At 45.4% G+C, this 21003-nt stretch overlaps 1 protein-coding gene across 1 annotated transcript; it reads left to right on the top strand.

Annotated features, from left to right (window-relative positions):
* Positions 1-7397: 7397 nt before the first annotated feature.
* On the top strand, positions 7398-9223 carry SIX6 (SIX homeobox 6). The gene is made up of 2 exons (XM_007120887.2): positions 7398-7984; positions 9055-9223. Exons 1-2 carry the CDS (start codon positions 7413-7415, stop codon positions 9221-9223), a joined length of 741 nt encoding a protein of 246 aa, XP_007120949.1. The 5' UTR covers positions 7398-7412.
* Positions 9224-21003: the final 11780 nt, after the last annotated feature.

Genomic DNA, 21003 nt, shown 5'->3' on the forward strand with positions numbered 1-21003 from the left:
CATGTCCCCTACATCGGCAGGCAGACTCTCAACCACTGCGCCACCAGGGAAGCCCAACTTTCACTTTGACTCCATAAGTATACGGATATTTATGGCAGTGAGCATGTGTTGCTTCTATAAAGAGAAAAACACAAAGGTATTTCCAGTAGGGGAAAAAATAACACTCTAGATGAGGAAAATACATGAGAAAAAAAATCTAAATAGCAATAAATGAACCATAGCAGAGGAAAAGATTGGAGAGGAATATGTGTCTGTATGTGTATGTAATAAGAATAGACTGTCTAGAAGTGTGTGACATAATTGCTAAATAAGTATTTTTAAAACAGAAGGGATACACTACAAGAAAACTCTTAGGTACTACATCATTTCAGAAAACTTTGGGATCGGGGTAACAGAGGAGGAAAGTGGGGAAGTGAAAATACTGTAAAAGTCTAATTCTATTTGGATGGCGAGAACAATGGGGAAAGTAATGCCATGGTAGGAAAAACTGCATCTTGATGGGGAAGATATTAAGTGTCCTGTTTATAGACAAAAATAGAGTCATATGTAACAAGAGAGCAAGGAAAGGAAAGATAACCATTGATGGACTAGAAAATACTGCAGAACTTCTAAATTATTATTTCAAGGACAAGGATAAAAAGATGGTCAAGCAGAAAGGAGATGAGAGGGGTAGAAAGAAAATTTAACTAAATGAAGGTTAAAATTAAATATTAAAATTCCAAAAAAATCAGTTCAGCCCCAAATTTTAATCACTGTAAAGACAAATTCTCTTACATTACTTTCACAAAAACCTAGGAATAATAGGGAAAGTAACAGATAAAATACAAAACAGAAAAAAGAGAGGATTAAAATTCCATAGTGTGAAGGATCTGAGGGGGAAAAAATCTACTGTTAAAGGAAACATGCACACATTTCTCTGCCTCTTAATTTTTTCTAAACCTACTGTCACTGTCTGCCTATATAATTCCATGCCAGAGCTTTGCAGCTGGTCCCCACTGGGGCTTAAGCAGACTCCTCTCTGTGTTTCCATTTAAAAGTCTTTATTTCAATAGGTGGGCCTAGAGCATCTGCACTTCCAAAATTACCACACAACTGATCCAAAATGATTGAAACAAAATTGGTTTCAAAAATTGCCTTAGGCTGAAAAGATGAAGGCTAACATTTCAGATCTAAAGAAACATTTATCACAATTCTCTGTCTGTAATAGACTTCTGTGGTTGCAGTAGAAACGTTGACAGCTTGTTAATTATAGAAATGCTAGTGAGCATCACTGTTAATTCTTTTGAAAGACCTGACAAAAGAGTTCGGAGGTTTTTTTACTTAAACCAAGCCTTACAGCACCTCAAGTCCAATCTCTCCTCCCCAATGAGCCTGAATTCAGTTCCATTTTCCTGCCAGCATACAGTGTGATGACTCAGAGAAAGGTCTTCAATAAACCCAGACTCCAACTTTGCCACCCCGCAAAGAAGATAATTGAAGTCAGAGAATCACATTTGAGATTCAAGGACTTTTTAGGGTTTGCAAGGGTACACCATTTGACACGACCCAGAATAGTTTCAGCCTCTCTGAGATCCATGAACTAGTGTGCATCAAACTATGAAAGTCACAGCATCAGGAAACAGCATAGGACCTTACACATGGCAGCCACCATAAATATTCATGTGTGATTCAGATCCTCACCCTCAAACTCAACGGGAATTATACCATCTTCCTTGGGTAGGGAAAGCAAGGTATGTGATAAATAGAGGGTTGCATCTGTGTTTTAAACGTATCTCTGCCACTAAATAGTTGTATAATATGAGTAATCATTTAACCTCTTGGTCTTCGTATTTTATTCACTTGTAAAATGGAGAGGGTCTGAGCAATAACTTTCAACCATTGTTGTCTGTCCCACCAGTTACTCAAAGAACATAGACAGAAACAAAACTCCACTTTCCCCAGAGATATTTCTAAATTTATAAGTATTCAGTCACCATAAGTATCAATTACAATAAAATTTTAAAAGAAACAAAATTACAGTGGGTCCTTAGGAAGAGATTTTATTGGTGTGGCCTAGACCTAAGATGAAATTAAAAGGGCACTGATTCCTTTAAAAGTGCTTCAACTCCAAAATAAACAGAATTTTAGCAGGTTTTGTATGTCTGTGTCTTGTTGATTATTTTGAGCTCCTCTGAAGCAGCGTTTCTTAACAGTGATGCTACTGACATTTTTGGTTAGGGATGGGGGGCGCTGTGGCAATTCGCTGTGAGACGTTTCGCGGCATCTCTGCCTCCATGCATTCAGTGCCAGTTGTGACAACCAACAATGTCTTCGGACATTGCCAAATGTCCCCTGGAAGGAGGGGGTATAATTGCCCTCCTGAGATTTGCTACTTTGAAGGGTAAGATGCCATGAAAATTATATTTTTTAATGTAATTCTTTAAAAGTATTTTCTGTTAATGACCTGGATTAATGCAGAATTTAAGGTATTTATTGGAGGCTAATGTTTCTATTTGATTTTACACTACTTGGAAGGAAATGATCATTTATTACACATATAATACATGTAATTAATGCATATATATGACATACAATACATAAAATCGAATGTGAATAATGTTTGACTCATGCCAGAAGGCATAAACAAATTTACATTCTTTCACTTCATTGAATTATAAGGTGTCTAGGTGTATTTTAGAAAGATACTTTGATTTTAGATTTGAAAATGGTCAAAAATAACCTGCTAGTGGAAAAAAACAATGTTCTAGTAGAGAATTATGAATTAATTATTCTTTCAGTCATTCAACTAATGTTTCATTACTGATAATAAAGTGTTTATAAATGACATGCTGGTTACATTTTTAAGAGTTAATCCTTCACATAAGAACCCATTGATACATAGCCCTAAGCAAGCTATGCTGTGGTGTGGTTAGCCCTCTGAAGATTTAGACTTACCCTCACAGAAGCAGAAGAGAGAGAGAAAAGTGAATTTAAAACCATAGTTTAAATAAGGGGTATAACTTGCAATACAGTCCTTGGCTTAAATACAAATTATCATCCAAATGCCTAGAAGCAGCCACAAACTGGAGGTCAAAACAAAGTTACATAGTCAGCCTAACATTTTAAAAAACCATTACTGCCAATTAACCAATACTTTCAAATGGTACACTTCCTCACATTTAAACTTATAAACATTTCCTCCAATTAACAACACAAGCAATTTTGCATCATTTAAAAAATAGATGGTAAATAATTTTGCAAATTACAAAAATATCTAATCTATTAAAATTAGATCAATATTTTGATTGTAATACATTTTTGCCAGTTAATTTTACAGCACCAAGAAATCTACAAAACATTTCTCAAAGAGGCATCTCTGTTCTTTGTTACAGGTGCATACATACAGTCAGGGGAAGAATGCATGAAAGACAGCAATCTATCTTGGGAACTTATTAGGATAGTTGGTACTTTAAAACTAGGATATTGAATTAATTTCATAATCTGAAGAGCTGGACCACCAAATTCATAAACAAATATATATCTATATTTATACAGTATCATCTAAAAATCAGAATTCTAAATTCATGAATAAATAAGTGTGAAATTTTAATACTGTAATTTCAAAGGCAGTAAAACACCCTTCTAATCTTGGATTTTTTTTTTTTTTTACATTATTTTCACCTATTCGCAACACATGGCTTTGAGGTCCAGGAAAGGAAAACAAAGATCTCTCCCCCCAAAGTCAAAATGGACATACACAAAAGGCTGGGACCTCATTGTCTTCCAGTCTGTGACTCTCACATGCAGCACAAACGTCTTTATCAAGGAATTCAGATGCATTCAATTACGATATCGTTAAAATCCCTGACTATGTGAATTGTATAGGAAAGAAAACAAAGACACATCATTTATTTTACGGCTTGATTTAGGAGAAGTCAAAGAAAAGAAAGACAAAACAAGACAAGAGACTGGAAACTAGGCATAAGAATGTATTGACCTGTACAAAGTGCTCTCCACTGGCAAATCTTTCAGCAAAGTGTAACCTGGGCTCCAAGTGTCCCTCTACTCTAGAGAGCAAAATCAGAAGGGGCAAAACGAGGGAAGAGATAGAAGTCCTAGACTGAACTCAAGATTTCTGGTATGAACCTCACAACTCCCTGGAGGCGCTTTGCCCTGGTGCCTCTGCAATGAACAATTAGACACAATTTTTTCCGGGAGGTCATTGTCTTCTAGCCGCTTTTTCTCCATAAAATAAGAGTCTTGAGTTTGCAGAAAGAATAGCCATCTACGTATTCCCAGTGAGAACCCAAGGCCTCCCAAATCTACTAGTAGCTGCAAACCAACCACAGAAAGTTGCAAACCTGCCCAGATGGGTCGAGGCCAAAGGCTGCCGCTGCGCTTTCCAGGCTACCTGGTCAAGCACATAAGAAAAATGAAGTCGGGTGTAGCGAGTTCTCGGCAAGGTTGGCGCAACGTTCCAAAATTGGTAAAAATCTATCCCTCCGTAAAATTAAGAAAAGCTCCAGCCTTCGCCTGGCAAACCCGGAAAAGTGCGCTTCAGCCGTGGGGTGGGGGGCCATCTTCTTCACAGTGGAATTATCTCTAAGGAAATCCTCGAAGCTCCTCATTCTCAGGGACGGGGGCTCACAAATTTCTTCCCTTTGTCCCTTCCCGGAGTGAAGCTGATGAACGAACGTGCTACCTCAGTGTGCCTTGGAGAAGTTTATTTCCCTTGAGTTGATAAAATTAAGCCAAGCCCCCCTGCGATGGTGAAGACAGGTTATCCTGACAGTAGACCCGGGCCTCTAAACACCTCTCACAACCCGCCCGCCCCGGCGCCCAGACACAGCGTCCGGCGGGGTTCGGACTCGGCGGCAGCAGCCAGCGCCCTTTTCCCGAGATTCCACCAAGGCCAACCCAGGCTTTTGGTCTCAGTCGCCGGAGAGCCCCAGACACGCAGAAGCCAAAGGGGACATCTGGAAAGAAACATTCCCATTTCTTTCATAGGGCACCTAGACTCGGGAAATTACACGACTTGCTTAGGGTAAGAAGCCAGAATTCACCACTTTCAAATTGTGCAGCAAAAAGGCGTGCGGAGGCGCGGTCCCCTGGGGCACCGACAACTTCTCCTCACCTCCCGCGGCTAGGAGCAGAGGTTGGGGGTCCCCTCTGCGCTCGAGGGCTGTAAGGTCCCGCGGACCCGCGGCTGCTCCTGCTCGCGGAGGGCAATCAAGAAGCTATTGGGCTAGGGAGAGCCCATAGGGGAGACACCCCGAGAGGGAAAATTAGGAAACCTCTGCAAACTGGAGCAAGGGGGGTGCTTTCCTTCCTTGGCCAGGGGTGCCGGGAACGCAACCCTCCTGGGGTCCCTCTTCACCCCTTCCCCGCCTTCCGGGTTTTCTACACCGTGCACTGTTGGCCCTCGTTTGTGATGTTTCTCACTAAAAGTTGTCCTTGAGGCAGATTCGGAAGTCTCCTCAAGCTAGAGAAGGTTTGTGCTTTGACATTATCCTCATCACCCTCTCCATTTTGCCTCTGCCTGTCGCATTTCATGAAGATAAGCTCTTAGAAAAGAAAGTCTCTCCGTTGAGGCGGCAGCAAACTCACAGAAATGATGTAAATGGTTGCAGGGCTTTTTTCTTCCTCTCTGCTATTTTTTTTTTTTTTGAGTGAACTGTGAAGATCTGTGAAAATAATATCAGGGTTTTCCGTCAGAATGAGCTTTGCCCTGCATTCAGGCGTAGCATGATCTGACCCGACACCTCCAACCATCTGTGCTATCTATCTGCCTTCTGATTTACCAGAGCTGTACAAGCCACATACAAATTGTACTTGATACTAAAGAAAAGACAGCCGGGCCCAGTCCAGTTCTTGGGCGAACATTCCCATCTGATTCCTTTCTGGGGATGGGACCTCCAAAGATATTTTTCCTGGCGTTTTCGTTGGACTGCCCTCTTCCAATTATTTTCTTCAAACTAAATAAACCCCTATCAAAAGCCCAGGTGATATCGTAGTTACTTTTGACCTAGGTCTCAGAAAACGGTATGATGAGAAAGTCAACTGAGAATCAATAACTTTGCCAATTCATCTGCTGGCCCCAAGGCAGAGCCGCCAAGAAGGCCCTTTCTCTCTTCAGGAGCGGTCAGGGCTCAGGGGCTTAAGAAGTGCTTTCTACACCCCCTTCTCTATTGGTGTGGTTCCCCCTTCTCTATTTTACTTTTATTGAATTACTTTTGGGTCCAAAGGCCAAGGTTAGAGTTTCTATCTCCAGCTCAAGAGTTAAACATTCTAACACAGAGTATGGCAAAATTAGCCTGCAAGAAGAGCAAATCGATACTTCTTTAAAAAGGTCTTTGAAACAAGCTTTTAAGTTGCTGTCCTGACCTACCAGTGACTTCTCACTCTAGATGTGGCTATGCTGCACATTTGTTGAAGTCCATTAAGCTGGGGAGAAAAAACTGAAAAGTATAAACTTGGGGTTTGCGGCGCCGCTTTTGTTAGGAGTGTTTTACTTCATGGTCAGCACCTGTGTTATCAGGAATGAGAGTGTCCTAGCTCGTACTTTAAATGATATCAGGAGACTTTTGAAGGTGATGGGGGTAGAGTCCAAACTGACCTCTTCTACAGATCCCGGGTCCTGTTCCTTCTGCTTCACATTCGATTCGCACTCGGCTGCTTTGGCAGCCGGCAAGCCATGCAGGGATGGGTGCTGGCAAGAAGAGAGGTGATCCACTTCCCCTCCCTCCCCATTCGTGCTCTCCCTCAAGGTTTTCTGTTTCGTTACAACTAAACTTGGTGAGTTCTCTTGGAGGATTTCGATTTGGCCCAGTCCTCTTTGTCCTCTGGAGGCCTCTTGACCCAGGCAGCGCCTCGCCCCAAAGTGGATTTCTGTAGCATCACTGCCTCTGGCGGGGGGGGGGGGGGCGCTGGGGCAGGGTTGCGGGAGAAGAGAGGGGAACAAGGCTGGGGGTGGTAGTGAAACGCTGCGGCTCTCGCCCGTCTTTTCCTCCTCCAAGTTCTGCAAAATACTAAATCTACCGGAGAACGGCGGGCGCTGTCGAGAGCGGGGAGGTGCTGAAATGGCCGGGGCGCTCCGGTCGCAGTCTTGATTGGCAGAGCCGGCCAGTGACTGACAGGGGGTCTCCATGGCGCCCGCGCCGCCAATCCGCCCACCCCAGTAGCGGCGCCCGCTAGCTGGCCTGCGTGCCCTAACGGAGCCGAGCCGAACCCGAGCTGCGGAGCCGGCACCTCCTCCAATCCCTTCCGCTCTCTCGCTCCCCGCGGTTGCGCCGCCGCCGCTGCCCCGGCCGTGCGTCCTGGTGGCCCCGAGCCGCTCCACCAAGGAGAGTCTGGCGCACCCGGCAGCGCCCGCAGGCATCTGCTGCGTGTCCCGCTGCGGACTCAGCGCCTCCGCCGCCGCCAGCACTGCCTCGATGTTCCAGCTGCCAATCTTGAATTTCAGTCCCCAGCAAGTGGCCGGGGTATGCGAGACTCTAGAGGAGAGCGGCGACGTGGAGCGCCTAGGTCGCTTCCTCTGGTCGCTGCCTGTGGCCCCTGCGGCCTGCGAGGCGCTCAACAAGAATGAATCCGTGCTGCGCGCGAGAGCCATCGTGGCCTTCCACGGTGGCAACTACCGCGAGCTCTACCATATCCTGGAAAACCACAAGTTCACCAAGGAGTCGCACGCCAAACTGCAGGCGCTGTGGCTCGAAGCGCATTACCAGGAGGCTGAGAAGCTGCGAGGACGGCCCTTGGGGCCGGTGGACAAGTACCGCGTGAGGAAGAAGTTCCCGCTGCCGCGCACCATCTGGGATGGCGAACAGAAGACACACTGCTTCAAGGAGCGCACGCGGCACCTGCTTCGGGAATGGTACCTGCAGGACCCATACCCCAACCCCAGCAAAAAGCGTGAGCTCGCCCAGGCAACCGGACTGACCCCAACGCAGGTGGGCAACTGGTTCAAAAACCGCCGACAAAGGGACCGGGCGGCTGCAGCCAAGAACAGGTCGGTACCTAAAGGCCTTCTCCGAGCCTTGAACTCACCAGGGAGGGAGTGGGTGACAGCACCCCCGGCGCCCTTACCCAAGGCCTGGAGACTTGGATTTCGTAGGAATTGGGATGGGATTGAGGTCTTCGGTTTTGAGCCCACTGCGTTCTGGGATCCTGGGTCGGGGTTTCCTTCCAGGCTTTTGATTCCCCACCCTTTCTTTTTGGTTCTCTGCGCCTGGGGGTCGCTCTAGCAGCTGGTTCCAGTCACCAAACCAAGGCTACATTGAGAGGGAAAAAGAAAGAAAAATTAAAATCCCATAAACAATTACAGACCCCAAGGCCCAAAGCTCATTCTTGTCAGTCTGGGCCCAGGCTCCTATTATTAAGTGAAGCCCGGCTTATTAGCAGTGTGGCAGTTTAGTGTTGTCATTTTTAAAGCCCAGATGCATCCTTCTCTAATGCTTTGAAATTTCTGACTTATGTCTGTAAGAAGTGGAAAGTCGAGTTCTACTCTTCCCACGTGTGGGCAGCCCTGTCTCAAAACAGCAAACTAGTTGGCAGAGGTTTTTCATTCCCCAGCATGTGGCCCTCAATCAGACAAATATTTTGACCAAGAACCCAGCCTTTCCTCCCAGGTCCAAAGCCTCTGTGCAACCGTCAGGCCGCCCTTCTTGACGGCCTCGGGGGCACTCACACAGGCATATGCCCTAGGCAGACGCAGGCTGGGAAAGGGGTCTCCTGTACCAGAGCCTGACATCTCCTTGTCACCCACACCTCATTTATCCTGAGAGCACTGTAAATCTCCCAAAGGTGACCAACACCAGGAACGACCTTGCAAGCACAGCATCCCAAAGATTGGGGAGATAGGGAGCCACGAAAGGACTAAGAAGGAGGAGGGGGCAACCGCAGAACAGAACAGCCGCCCCACGCCTCCTGCCCGGCCTCTGTTGCCTTGTCTTACCCGCTTTAACTGCCCGGGTCTGAGGGAGAGTCGCTGACTGCTGGGCTTAAGGGATGCGGACCGGGGGACGGGGGTACCGGCGGCTATGTTACACACAGTGACTCGTTTCCTTTCCTTCCCCGTAGGCTTCAGCAGCAGGTCCTGTCGCAGGGCCCCGGCCGGGCGCTAAGGGCCGAGGAAGAGGGCACGCCCGAGGTGCTGGGCACCGCCGCCAGCCCGGCCGCCAGCCTATCCAGCAAGGCAGCCACTTCGGCCATCTCCATCACGTCCAGCGACAGCGAGTGCGACATCTGAGCTGCCGGCCCAGCACGCTCAGAAACAGAATTCGGTGTAAAAAACGAGACGAACAAAATGAAGGAGAGAGAAAGGACGAGAGACCAAGCAACCCAGCGCTTGCGAATCCAGGTGGCCAGGGACCCGCGGGCTCGGGTTGCCGTGTCCGCCCCGCGGCCTGACCCGCTCCACTGGCGCCCTCCGGCTGCTACCGCAGGGGCCCGCGGTGAGGCCAGACCCAGCTCCACGTTCTCCTTGCTTTGCTTTTTCCCAAGGATTTTGCTGCAAAGATGCCTCCGGAACCCGAACTGCACGCTGAGAGCCTGCCCTGAATCTCCCGTGGGTATTTCACGTCGAAAGGACGCTGTTACATACGTATAACTTTCGCTTTAAAGTTTTTTTTAACAAAACATATATATGTTGTTTATTTACTTATTTAAGAGACTGCATGGTAGGTTTCTCTGTATCCAGAGAACTTGCTGTTTCTAAAGGTGCAGGGTGAAGCCGATGGGTTCTGTGTGAAGAAGCCAAACAATAAAAACCTGGTGAGCAACCTTTCTTAATTAAGAGAACTGCTCTCAGATTCCTAAAAAGAAAACAGAGAGATCTTTCTCTTGGGACCCCAGGTAGGGGTCCTTGTGCAAATGGTCTCAGGAGAGTCTTCTCTGTATCTTTTGCCTTTTCTGATGTCTCCTGGTATATTTTTAAAACAGCCCAAGGTGGGTCCATAACCACTTCCTTGTCAAATTGTATGCATGTGTGTATGTATGTACATACATATGCGTGCATGTGTGATATATTTAAACCTAGAAATTGGCAGCATGATCATCCCCTATAAGGCAACTCCCTGCATCCCCAGCACAGATAACTAACTATGGCTTGTCCACTTGATACTCACTTGGCTTTCAGGAACAATTTTGGAAGCCAAACTCTGGAACTCAATAGTGAGTTCTATTTTATAAAAATACAAGACTATTCCAGCAGAGGCTCTGCAATGAGAAAGGTTTTCCATCTCCTTTGAGGCCCCCCACCCATACAAAAGCAGTAGGTACCCATAACCATGCAAGTGAGCACATACTGCATTTAGTATTGAACTTGTACTAAGATAAGACAAAAGATAGGAGAGGTTGTAATAACTAGACTAGCATCTTCTCAACGCAGGAGGAGGTTTTAATCAAATGCATTGTTTTCAACAAAACGGATACTGAGATGGGGGAAAGGATGTAATCATGTCACATAGTGAGGTCAAATAGAAGGCTGCAGAGAAAGGACTGGCATTTAAAAAATCTGATCGTTGTATTGAACATGAAACAAGTTATCTAGAGCCTCGTTGTCCTGTAATGGCCTCTATTTAAAATATCAAATATTCTCAGGATTAAATTTGTCCTCCCAAAATGTGCAGGTGCACACAGGCACATAGACACACACATACCAAAAACAAAACAAAACAAAACAAACCACCTACTGTCGTAGCACTGAAAAAGTAAATGCTACCTGGAAGAGTCTCTAAGCTTTTTCCTAGTGAAATGGATTGCATATTATAAAATTTGACATTGATCTTTAAATCACTTGAGCTGAACTTCCTCCTGGAGCACCCGCCCTTACTTCCGCCATTGGACTTCTTTCAATTTGCCTCTCTGTCCTTAGCAGATGCTCTTTGGTTCAGAAGCCTGCTAACTTATTTGGGTAGAAGTGCCAATGTGCAAACCAAACAAAAATAAGTGAAGTCATGGAAGACAAAAAGCAGTCAAATGGCAAGATATATGGGGAAAGCCCAGGACATGAATAAGGGCTGATTTTTAGTTTCTAAATCACTTAAACAGATTTAGCCTCATTTGGGCTTTATAAATGGTTGTCTTTGTATACCAGGGCCCTTATCCAGAGAATTGTTGACAATCAAAACTCTCTTGCACAAGAGCTCTACATGGAAGGAGTGGGGAAGTCTTTGTGATCAAGCTGGTGTTCTTCCGGAAAGCAACCAAATGCCCTTCTGTGGGTCCTGAAAGGCTAGGATGGTAGAGCTTCCTCAAGGCTCTATTTTATTTCCTAGAGCCCCTGGTACTTCCTAGAATGCCAAGAAGCAGGACCAGGACTCCAAAGAGAAGGGAGGCATCTAGACTACAAAATTTAAAGAGGCATTCACTCTCAAGGTCAAGCAAGTGCACAGCATCTGGGAGTGAGTACCTCCTCAAATTTTGCACTCTAGGTGCCTCCCTTGCCTCACCCTAGTCCTCAATCTGCTAAGGAGTATCGCACTTCAACGAAAAATCAACAGATTTCCAGTCTTGTTCCCCAGTCAGACTCCATCCTAACTACACAGCTGTCTAGACCAGCATTTGGAGAAAATAGGTGGCAAATTTTATCTCTTAAGCTGATGCTTCCAGGTCTAAGAGGGAAGGAAAAGGACTAATTAGTGGAACGATGTCAAGGAATTTAAGATTCTAAAAAATCCCACGCCACTCGGCAGTTCAAATGATGCCTAAAAGCAGAAGGAAGTGTCCATTCTGCATTCTCAAGGGGAAAAAAAAGGGGGTGGGTAACATGACATAAACATAGTTCTTAGCAAGAACTAAACTTTCTTTTTACAAATAATTTTTAAATAATGCTTAATTGTGTGGCAAAAAAGAGAAGGCCAAACAGTGATGGAGGATTTTTCTTCCTGCTTTGGTGAAAGCCTTTAAAGTACATCTAATTTGCTTAAAGTAACATGCTGCCTAAGGGTTACATTATAAAGTAACTATTCTGTTTCACCGATTTGTTGATTTATTTATATAATTTCACTTTAGCATCTTAAGAGGTGACACATTATTTAAAAGATTTTTTTAAAATGTTTACCTGAAACCTGGTGGCACCTAACTATGAATAATCATTCTTTGTGAATAATCAATTCATTGATGATTACTTGTTGGAAATTGGTCCAAATCTTCACACAGATTTACTTTATTTTAATTGGTCCAAATCTTCCCATGGACAGGTATTGTAAAGTTTTTCGTTTTCTTTTTAAGATACTTTTTCCTTATCAGCTTTATCCTGGTCTAGAAAGGGTTTTTTGTTGTTGTTGTTTTTGTTTTTAATTCCAGTTACTAGCAGTGCTGAAGGTTTCTGAATCTGGAGAAATACTTATGATGATGGATTTCTTTTCTTAAAATTCTTTTCCTATAACAATTTCCCCAAAAGCAGTTACTGCAGCAGAGTAGAAAGAAGCTGCATTTTTACATTTCAACAGATCTGACCAGTGTGAGGATTTAACCCTCAGCGCCAGCTCGGGCTCCTTTACGGGTAATAAATATTTCAACCATCCGCCAGTTAAACCAAAAGCGCGACAGCTCCTGCGCCCCAAATGCCGCAGTTCCTCTGTCCTCCACTTTAATGACCCACTCGGCTTCCACGGCCGCCCTCGTACCCCATCCCACCCCCACTCCCCGCGCCGCCTTTCCCAACACCAGTTTGTTTATAAAAATCTGGGAGGGAGGGGATGAGAGGCTGGGGGTGGGGGAGGACTTGCTCTTTGTTTACATTAAACAAATGACAGGCAAAGAGCTCAAGCAAAATCTTCCTTGACCTCGTTCCTTCTCCCCAATTTTAACAAAAAGGGAAAAAAATATTGTATCCAACGACAGAGTGAATGGGGCGGGAGGAGAAAAGAAGCAGCTTTTCGCTCTATTCAGCCAGGACGCGGGAGCGCCGACGATTTCCGCTCCTATTGTGAGGCGGGGCCGGGGGTCGGCGGTGAATGGGGGGGTGGTCCGCCGAGCGGCCCGCGGGGCTGTCAGGCGGCTCAGCGTAATCAGGGCTAATGACGGTAGCCGGGCGCTCCGCGGGACAATGCGCGGGGCCGCGGGGTTTTGTCGGTCTGAATGGCTAATAGGTTTGCCTGGGGGCTGCGAGGGGGGCGGTGTCGGGAGGAGGAGGCGGCGAGGGGAGAAAGAGTCATTGTCCACGCACTGGCCCGGGCGCCGAGGCGCGTCCCTCTGCCGCGCGGCCGCCCCCATGCCTGGAGCAGCCGACGGGAAGGCCGCGGCGGGGAGGCCCCCTGGAGGCCTGGTGGGAAATGGCGGCCGGAGCTGTGGGCGCGTGGGTCTCCTAGGGGGGCAGCCTGGAGCGAGGAAGTGGAGCCCGAACTTTGCTCCCAAGGAGAAGCCTAGAGTGGGCACGCAGTACCCGGGAAGGTGGGTCCTTCCTCCAGGCTCCGGATCGCGACTCTGAGGTGACAACTCCACACACCCACCTTTTCCGTCCGGCGCCCTGGGAGCTCTCAGACGTGTAGGCCTCGAGCCACTCCTATTGTTAGACTGCCTGACATACAGATCGAAGAAAGAAACCTCTCAAAATCGGGGGGTGGGGAAGAATTAAATAAAAACCGAGGTGAGGGGAAAAACACCCACAGGTGCACTCTGGCAGCAGCTGAGGCGCTCGCCCGCCCTCGAGCCTCTGACAGCGCGACCGTTCGTGAGCCTAGAGCGGGAGGAGGCGGCGAACGCCGCAGGACTGTCGTGCGGGTCTGGGCCTGCGCAAGTTGCTGCCGCGTGCGTCGGGCCCCTGCGCAAGAGCTGCGCAGGCGAGCCGCGAGCGTCGGACCTGGACACGCCGCCCAGAGCAGCTTGGCGTGGCCGGGGAGGGGAGTAGAATTTGCCACCACCGTCTCTTGGCGGCTCCGAGCTAGTCTCCGAGCAGGGACGGGAGAGCAGGGGTGCTCCAGGCTCAGGAAACGGAATTTGCGCACCCGGCAGATCCACAGGGTCAGCCGTCGGGGCGGGGACCCAGAGCAGGGCTCCCTGAGAACCAAATGTCCGCGACCGCACGATTAAACTCTGGCAAGCCGCCACCGGAGCCCCCTTCATTTGCAAACTTGGCCGCTTTCGTTTTAGCTCTTAGAAATCTCCTCAGGCTAGATCCTGCCTCGCAGCCCTATTTGCTAGGATTTATAGTCCCAAACTTCTTTAGACGTACCCTACCGTGAGGGATCGAACTCCTTGTCTGGAGACAAAGGGGTGTAAGGGCGATCCCAGGGCAGAACAAGCAGTTTCACGCCTCAGTGCCTCTCTTCTAGCTGTTTCCGCTTGCCCAGTGGTTTCCTCTGCCCAGAACGTCGCCCCCTACCTCGATGGCAACCTGTCAATCCATCAGTCCTGTCCCTCCTCGAAGGAGTCTTTCTTGAATCATTGGGCTCCCCACAGAGACTTTTCCACTTCCTTTTTAATGCTACCGCCGTACCTTATCTAAACGTCTGTTTTAAAGTTCGTAATACATTTGTGCATTTATTTATCTGTATGTTGCACTCACCCATCCCCCTCCCCACCAGAGTGTAAGCTCCTTAAGGGCAAGGACTGAATCTTACTCATCTGTATATTCCCAGCGCTTTGCCTAAGTAGTAGGTGCTCAATAAATACATATATATATATATATATATATATATACATATTTGGTTTCTGTCCTTGGTTCCAGAAACGGTTTCAGAGCAATAAAGGTGAAACAGGTGTCTTTTTTTTTTTTTTTTTTTTGGCTGCGTTGGCTCTTCGTTGCTATGCGGGCTTTCTCTAGCTGCAGCGGGTGGTAGGCTACTCTTCCTTGCGGTGTGGTGGCTTCTCAATGCAGTGGCTTCTATTGTTGCAGAGCACCGGCTCTAGGTGCCCGGGCTTCAGTAGTTGTGGCACGCGGGCTTAGTTGCTCCGTGGCATGCGGGATCTTCCCCGACCAGAGCTGGGCCGTGTCCCCTGCATTGGCAGGTGCATTCTTAACCACTGCGCCACCAGGGAAGCCCTCAATAAATATTTTTACATTGAATGAATTAATAGATCTTCCTTGAAGCCCTCTGTGTTCTGAATTAATGGAGGAGTTTTGGCAGCTCTGTGCTCATTTGAACAGCAAAGATGACTTATGTTGACAGGACCCAAAGTTCACTTGAATCCTCCCAACTCAGGTTAATGGCTCGCACCTACTTCTCAGGTTCTCTGGGATGATTCTCCCTTTAGACATACAGTTTTTCAGAATCCTGTGGTTTTGGGTTCATAACATGAACATTATCTTCTCACAAACATATTTTTCCAAATAGAAAGGTACAAGTCATTCCCTTAGGTTTTGAAAATTCTAGCAGTTACATTCTCTGAACCCTGTAGAATGTAATTCCTAATAGTTTTTGTCCATGATAAGATGATAGAAGTTTCCCCTTCCAAAATAACACCTCCCTTCTTCTCTCTCTCTCATTCCCTCCCCAATTTTAGTTTTGACCTACAAATCAAAAAGGAAATACACACAAAAAATCACAAATCAGACGAGGTGTCCAATTTTGAAAGTGTGTTGGCATTCCACCCCACGCTTAGGCTAACCTGGGGGATGAGGTAGGGGGCAGAGTTTTCATTAAAATCGTAAATCACAAAAGCCTTGTGAATAACTACTGGCTACCAAACTCATCTCAATTTTAAAATTTAATGGAAAGAAGCAAGTGAACTGTGTGTAATTTTGAATTCTGATAAAATATATATAAAGCTGCCAAGAGGAAAGTCATTTTAGCCTGGTACTGTCAATCTGCAACCTGAGAATGTTGGTTTCCTGTTTGTTTGTTTGTTTTTTCCTGGATGAAGAGATTAATCTTGAATTTTCTAGCATGAAATCAAATATCTGAGTTCAGGTGGTGCATTTTTTTTTCTGTATATATATTTTTTTTAACATCTTTATTGGAGTATAATTGCTTTACAGTGTTGTGAGGTGGTGCATATTAAATTGATATACGAAAAGCATGGTTGGTGGTAAACTAGTTTATTGTGCATCTCAAACATTTTCAGATATTTTAAATTCCTAATAAAGATTTGTCCATTTAAATCATATTTTGTTTAAATTAAGCACCATTTAAAGCATATTCTAGGGGACTTCCCTGGAGGTCCAGTGGTTAAGACTTCGCCTTCCAATGCAGGGTGTGTGGGTTCGATCCCTGGTCAGGGAGCTAAGATCCCACATACCTCATGGCCAAAAGACCAAAATGTAAACCAGAAGCAATATTGTAACAAATTCAATAAAGACTTTAAAAATGGCCCACATCAAAAAATATATATAAAGCATATTCTATTTCATTGGATATATTCTTGATTTTCCATAAATTCATGATAAACTATATATTTCAACAAAAGACCTATGTGTATATACTAGACATCTGATCTATAAAACTATTTTTGCAGGCAATTGTGACTGAGCTGGATTCATCAATTTAAAACAGACAAGCGGGCTTCCCTGGTGGTTCAGTGGTTGAGAATCTGCCTGCCAATGCAGGGGACACGGGTTCGAGCCGTGGTCTGGGAAGATCCCACATGCCGTGGAGCAACTAGGCCCGTGTGCCACAACTACTGAGCCTGCACGTCTGGAGCTTGTGCTCTGCAAAAAGAGAGGCCGCGACAGTGAGAGGCCCGGGCACTGCAATGAAGAGTGGCCCCCGCTCACCGCAACTAGAGAAAGCCCACGCACAGAAACGAAGACCCAACACAGCCATAAATAAATAAATAAATAAACAAACAGACAAGCAAATAGGAAAAGGAAAACTAGACTGTAAGCAGGATGTAGCAATGAGCTGGTACCTGAGGAGGGTGGAATCAAACACACCTTGCTTAAAATACCAAATCGCTGTGAATGTGGGCAAGTCACTCAATTCTTTAAGCCTTGGTTTTTACTTTTGCAAAAAGCGGTTGACAATATCTGGAGATATTGTCTATAAATTCACTGAACACCTATTATATGTATGGTTCTGTGCTAGGTGTCTGGGATAACGTATTTAAAGCACCTAGCACAGGGCTTCCCTGGTGGCGCAGTGGTTGAGAGTCTGCCTGCCGATGCAGGGGTCACGGGTTCGTGCCCCGGTCCGAGAAGATCCCACATGCCGCAGAGCAGCTGGGCCCGTGAGCCATGGCCGCTGGGCCTGCGCGTCTGGAGCCTGTGCTCCGCGAGGGAGAGGCCACAACAGTGAGAGGTCCGTGTACCGCAAAAAAAAAAAAAAAGCACCTAGCACAGAACCACACATATAATAGGTGTTGAGTGAATGGAACTTCCCCTTTCCCATTTTTCCTGGTTAAATGCCAGGGCAAAGAAATAGGCTGTACAACTCCCCTTAAATTTGTTTTTTAAATAGATGTCATCTACATCTTTGGAATATTGTTGAATTTAGATGCTAAATGCTGTCCTTAGTATCAGAAGCAGCTCTGCTCACCACACTCAGCAGGGAGAACCTAGCATGTTGGTTTTCCAACAGTGGTAATGAATGGGCTTAGGCTAACACACCATCATTCTTTCCTAGGTGTTTTACTCTGCTTTGGGCTGCTTGTCATCTATGTGAAACTCTCCAAAAGATCCTGCCCCATCCTGCAAGTCAGGATAACCCCAAATGTAACGTTTGATCCTGAAAAGATAACATAACCTCTTGGAGAAAAGGCAAGGTGCATTTCTTTGAGGAGGAAGCAGAGATCCCACTTTATTTACATTTGTATGCTCTTAGAGCTAATAATTAAGTCCTTTCACCAGCATCATCTCACTTCCTCACAAGAACCCTGTATGGTAAGTCAGCAGATATGGTGATTCCCACCTTCCAGATAAGAAAGCTGGGGCTCACATTACTTGCTCAAAGTCACTGGACAGGGGAAGAATGCAGATTTTGTAGGACTTGAAATTAACACAGTTTGGAGAGGAGGATACTCTTTAAGATAAAGGATACCAGATTGTGAGTAAAAAATTGTATATAAGAAAAGAAGTGACAACAATTACAAAATTTTTAAACCTGGCAAATACAACAAACATCACAAAATTCAAACACTAACAAAATCATTTTATTAATTAACTGTTGTATAAACCTCTAGAATAGTTTTTCCCTACTTTTTTTCCTCTGTTATGTTCTTTGATTGCTTCTCTTTTTTTTTAATGATTTTTTAAAAATTTATTTAGTTAGTTATTTTTGGCTGCATTGGGTCTTTGTTGCTATGCGCAGGCTTTCTCTAGTTGCGGTGAGCGGGGGCTACTCTTTGTTGCAGTGTGCAGGCTTCTCATTGCGGTGGCTTCTCTTGTTGCAGAGCACGGGCTCTAGGCGCACAGGCTTCAACAGCTGTAGGACGGAGGCTCAGAAGTTGTGGCTCCTGGGCTCTAGAGCTCAGGCTCAGTAGTCATGGTGCACGGGCTTAGTTGCTCCGCAGCATGTGGGATCTTCCCAGACCACAGCTCGAACCCGTGTCTCCTGTATTAGCAGGAGGATTCTTAACCACTGCGCCACCAGGGAAGTCCCTGTTTCCTTCTTTATACGACAACAATTTTATAGTACAATCTCAAATAGAAAGATAATTCAGTCTTTCCTGTAGTATGGGTTGATTTCAATGTTTTTTTTATTATTTATGGTTTAGAAAGGTTTCTTTCAGCTTCATAGCTCATGATTGGTAATGCCATATACAATTTGGTATTAAATTTGGGAAGGCCTCTATAAAGTTTCTGTCATATATGAGCAGTAAGGTTTCATGATATTTCAAGTTTCCTTGAACAGTGACCCACCTTAAATAATCCTTGCATTGGTAACACTCATTAACCAGTTTGTGATCAAAGGCCTTAAACATTCATGTTGTGACACATAAAGCAGCACAGTGGGTAGTAGGAATATTCCTGCAAGATATCCTTGCACTGAAGCAGCTAGCAATAACCTAGCAATACACAGAAGTGACAGCAAACCATAACAATTTATACAACTAAATCCAAACTACCTGCATCTCCAACTCAACTTCCCTTTAGCTACTGGATCACAAAGATGACTGTAATTACTCAGGTGCCACCTAGCACTTAGGGGAAATGTGACAAAGAGAAAATAAGAGGGGAAAGAGACTGTGGTCTATTGTAGTTACATCATCTTATTTTGCTAATTTTTTAAAAATGCATGATCATGGGAACAGATTGCTAGAATCCCTCCCAGGGCCTTGAAAGGGGCATGTGCAGGTGAGGTATCTTGAAACCCAAGCATCATTTGCTTCAAGGTAATTCTGCCTTTGCACATGCCCAGTGAGAGTTTGACAAAAAGAGGTTTTCTGACTCCAAGTTCAGTACTCTTTTCTATTATCTGGGACAAAATTGTATTTTCCAAGAAAGTTTTGACAAGGTTCTACTCAAAAGCTGTCTTTAAAAATGATCCATTGATGGAGGAAGGGAGAGCTTAAGATTGCAAATGGAAAGCTGACCTTGGGTAGAATTGAGGTAGACAGGTTACCCCTTAGAACCTGGTTACCTTTCCTTTTGGGGGCGTCTTCACCTTGCCTTTTTATAGGTGCTGCATCCCAAACTGTCAAAAACTCTTCAGGGTTCTTCACTCTCCCTTTATCAAAATCTATTTTCAGTTGTCACCAGAAAATCAGATAAACCAATTCACATCAACACACAAATAGCTGCTAAAAGCTTAATGAATTACTTACAGATGGGGGCCTGGGAGGGTACTTACTAACTGCTAGGAGATAATCCTTTAATTTAATAACCCCAAATCACTAATGGTAGCAATTCAGACATCACTCATAGGCCAGTAGAAAATTAGTTTTGGTTGGAAGAGAGCCAGGAACACTTCAAGTCATTCCATGGAAGCAGATGACTGCTTTTGGGGTCAGATAATGCCAATATCAAAAATAAAATGAAAAGAAACTTGTTGGTTCCCCAGCTTTCCCCTCAAGTTGCACTTCCTTCCTTATTATTCCCTTCACCACCAAACTTCATGAGAGAGTAGCCTACATTCTTTGCCTCCATTTTTAAAATTATACCTCAATCTCCTGCAGTCTGGCTTTTACTTGCACCATTCCATCAAAACTGTTCCCTCAAGGGTCACTCTACTTGGTCCTCAAACAACTCAGCCTGTTGATTTTCAACACTGTTGAGCATCCCTTCCTCCTAAACAGGGCCAGGATTAGGGTGAGGAAAGCAGCCTACCTAAAGTACAAAATTTAAAAGCCACTCACTCACTCAGAGTTTTACAAGTTCAGGATTGGCATCTGAGAGCTAGTACCTCCTTAAATTTTGCACCAGAGATGCCTCACTTCCCTCATACTAGCCTCAGTCCTGCTTCTGAAACATTAAGTGAGCTTCTCACCATACTCAAAGCACAGCCTGTAATTTTTCTGCCTTCATGCCTTTGCTCATGCTAGAGAGGTAAATGAACCTCCATGCTTTGTACCTGCACTGCACCCTTCCTACCTTCCTCTGGTAGCAGCACTCTTAGAGCACTGCTCCCCAATTCAGTGTGTTTCTAGTGGGGCTGCCAAACACAGGACCTCCCTCCCCAACTCGCAGTGGGGTATAATCACCAAGTTGGACAAGTTCTTTCCCAAAATTTCTGAATTGGAAGCAAAGGGGCAACTGTCTCTTTACTCTTGGATTGAGACCAGTAAGGATATGGTGCCAAAGTTATTGGCAACCATACCACCTATTACAAGAAGGAGCCTCGAGGAGAAGAAGCACTATGGAGGGAGGAGAGACAGAAAAGGCTAACTTAATCAAGTCTTTGTATGCTGTTCACACTGATGCTAGCTCCGGCCTTGTCTTTTCTCGTTTTGTTTACAGAAGCTAATACGTTACCTTCCTACTTTTTCTTTCTTTAAGTTCCTGTCACATTTTTTTGGGGGGGGTATAGTTGCTTTACAATGTTGTTTTAGTTTCTGCTGTACAACAAAGTGAATCAGCTATATGTATACATATATCCCCCCCCTCCCTCTTGGACCTCCCTCCCAACGCCCTCCATCCCACCCATCTAGGTCACCACAGAGCACTGAGCTGTGCTCCCTGCACTATACAGCAGGTTCCCACTAGCTATC

The sequence above is a fragment of the Physeter macrocephalus genome, chromosome 11, assembly GCF_002837175.3.
Source record: "Physeter macrocephalus isolate SW-GA chromosome 11, ASM283717v5, whole genome shotgun sequence".
Lineage (NCBI taxonomy): Eukaryota > Metazoa > Chordata > Mammalia > Artiodactyla > Physeteridae > Physeter > Physeter macrocephalus.

Bases quoted from the DNA above. Each gene is read 5' to 3' on its own strand.
- SIX6 (XM_007120887.2), top strand. From the start codon at position 7,413: ATGTTCCAGCTGCCAATCTTGAATTTCAGTCCCCAGCAAGTGGCCGGG. The intron at 7,985-9,054 runs GTCGGTACCTAA...CCTTCCCCGTAG, and splicing joins GCGGCTGCAGCCAAGAACAG to GCTTCAGCAGCAGGTCCTGT.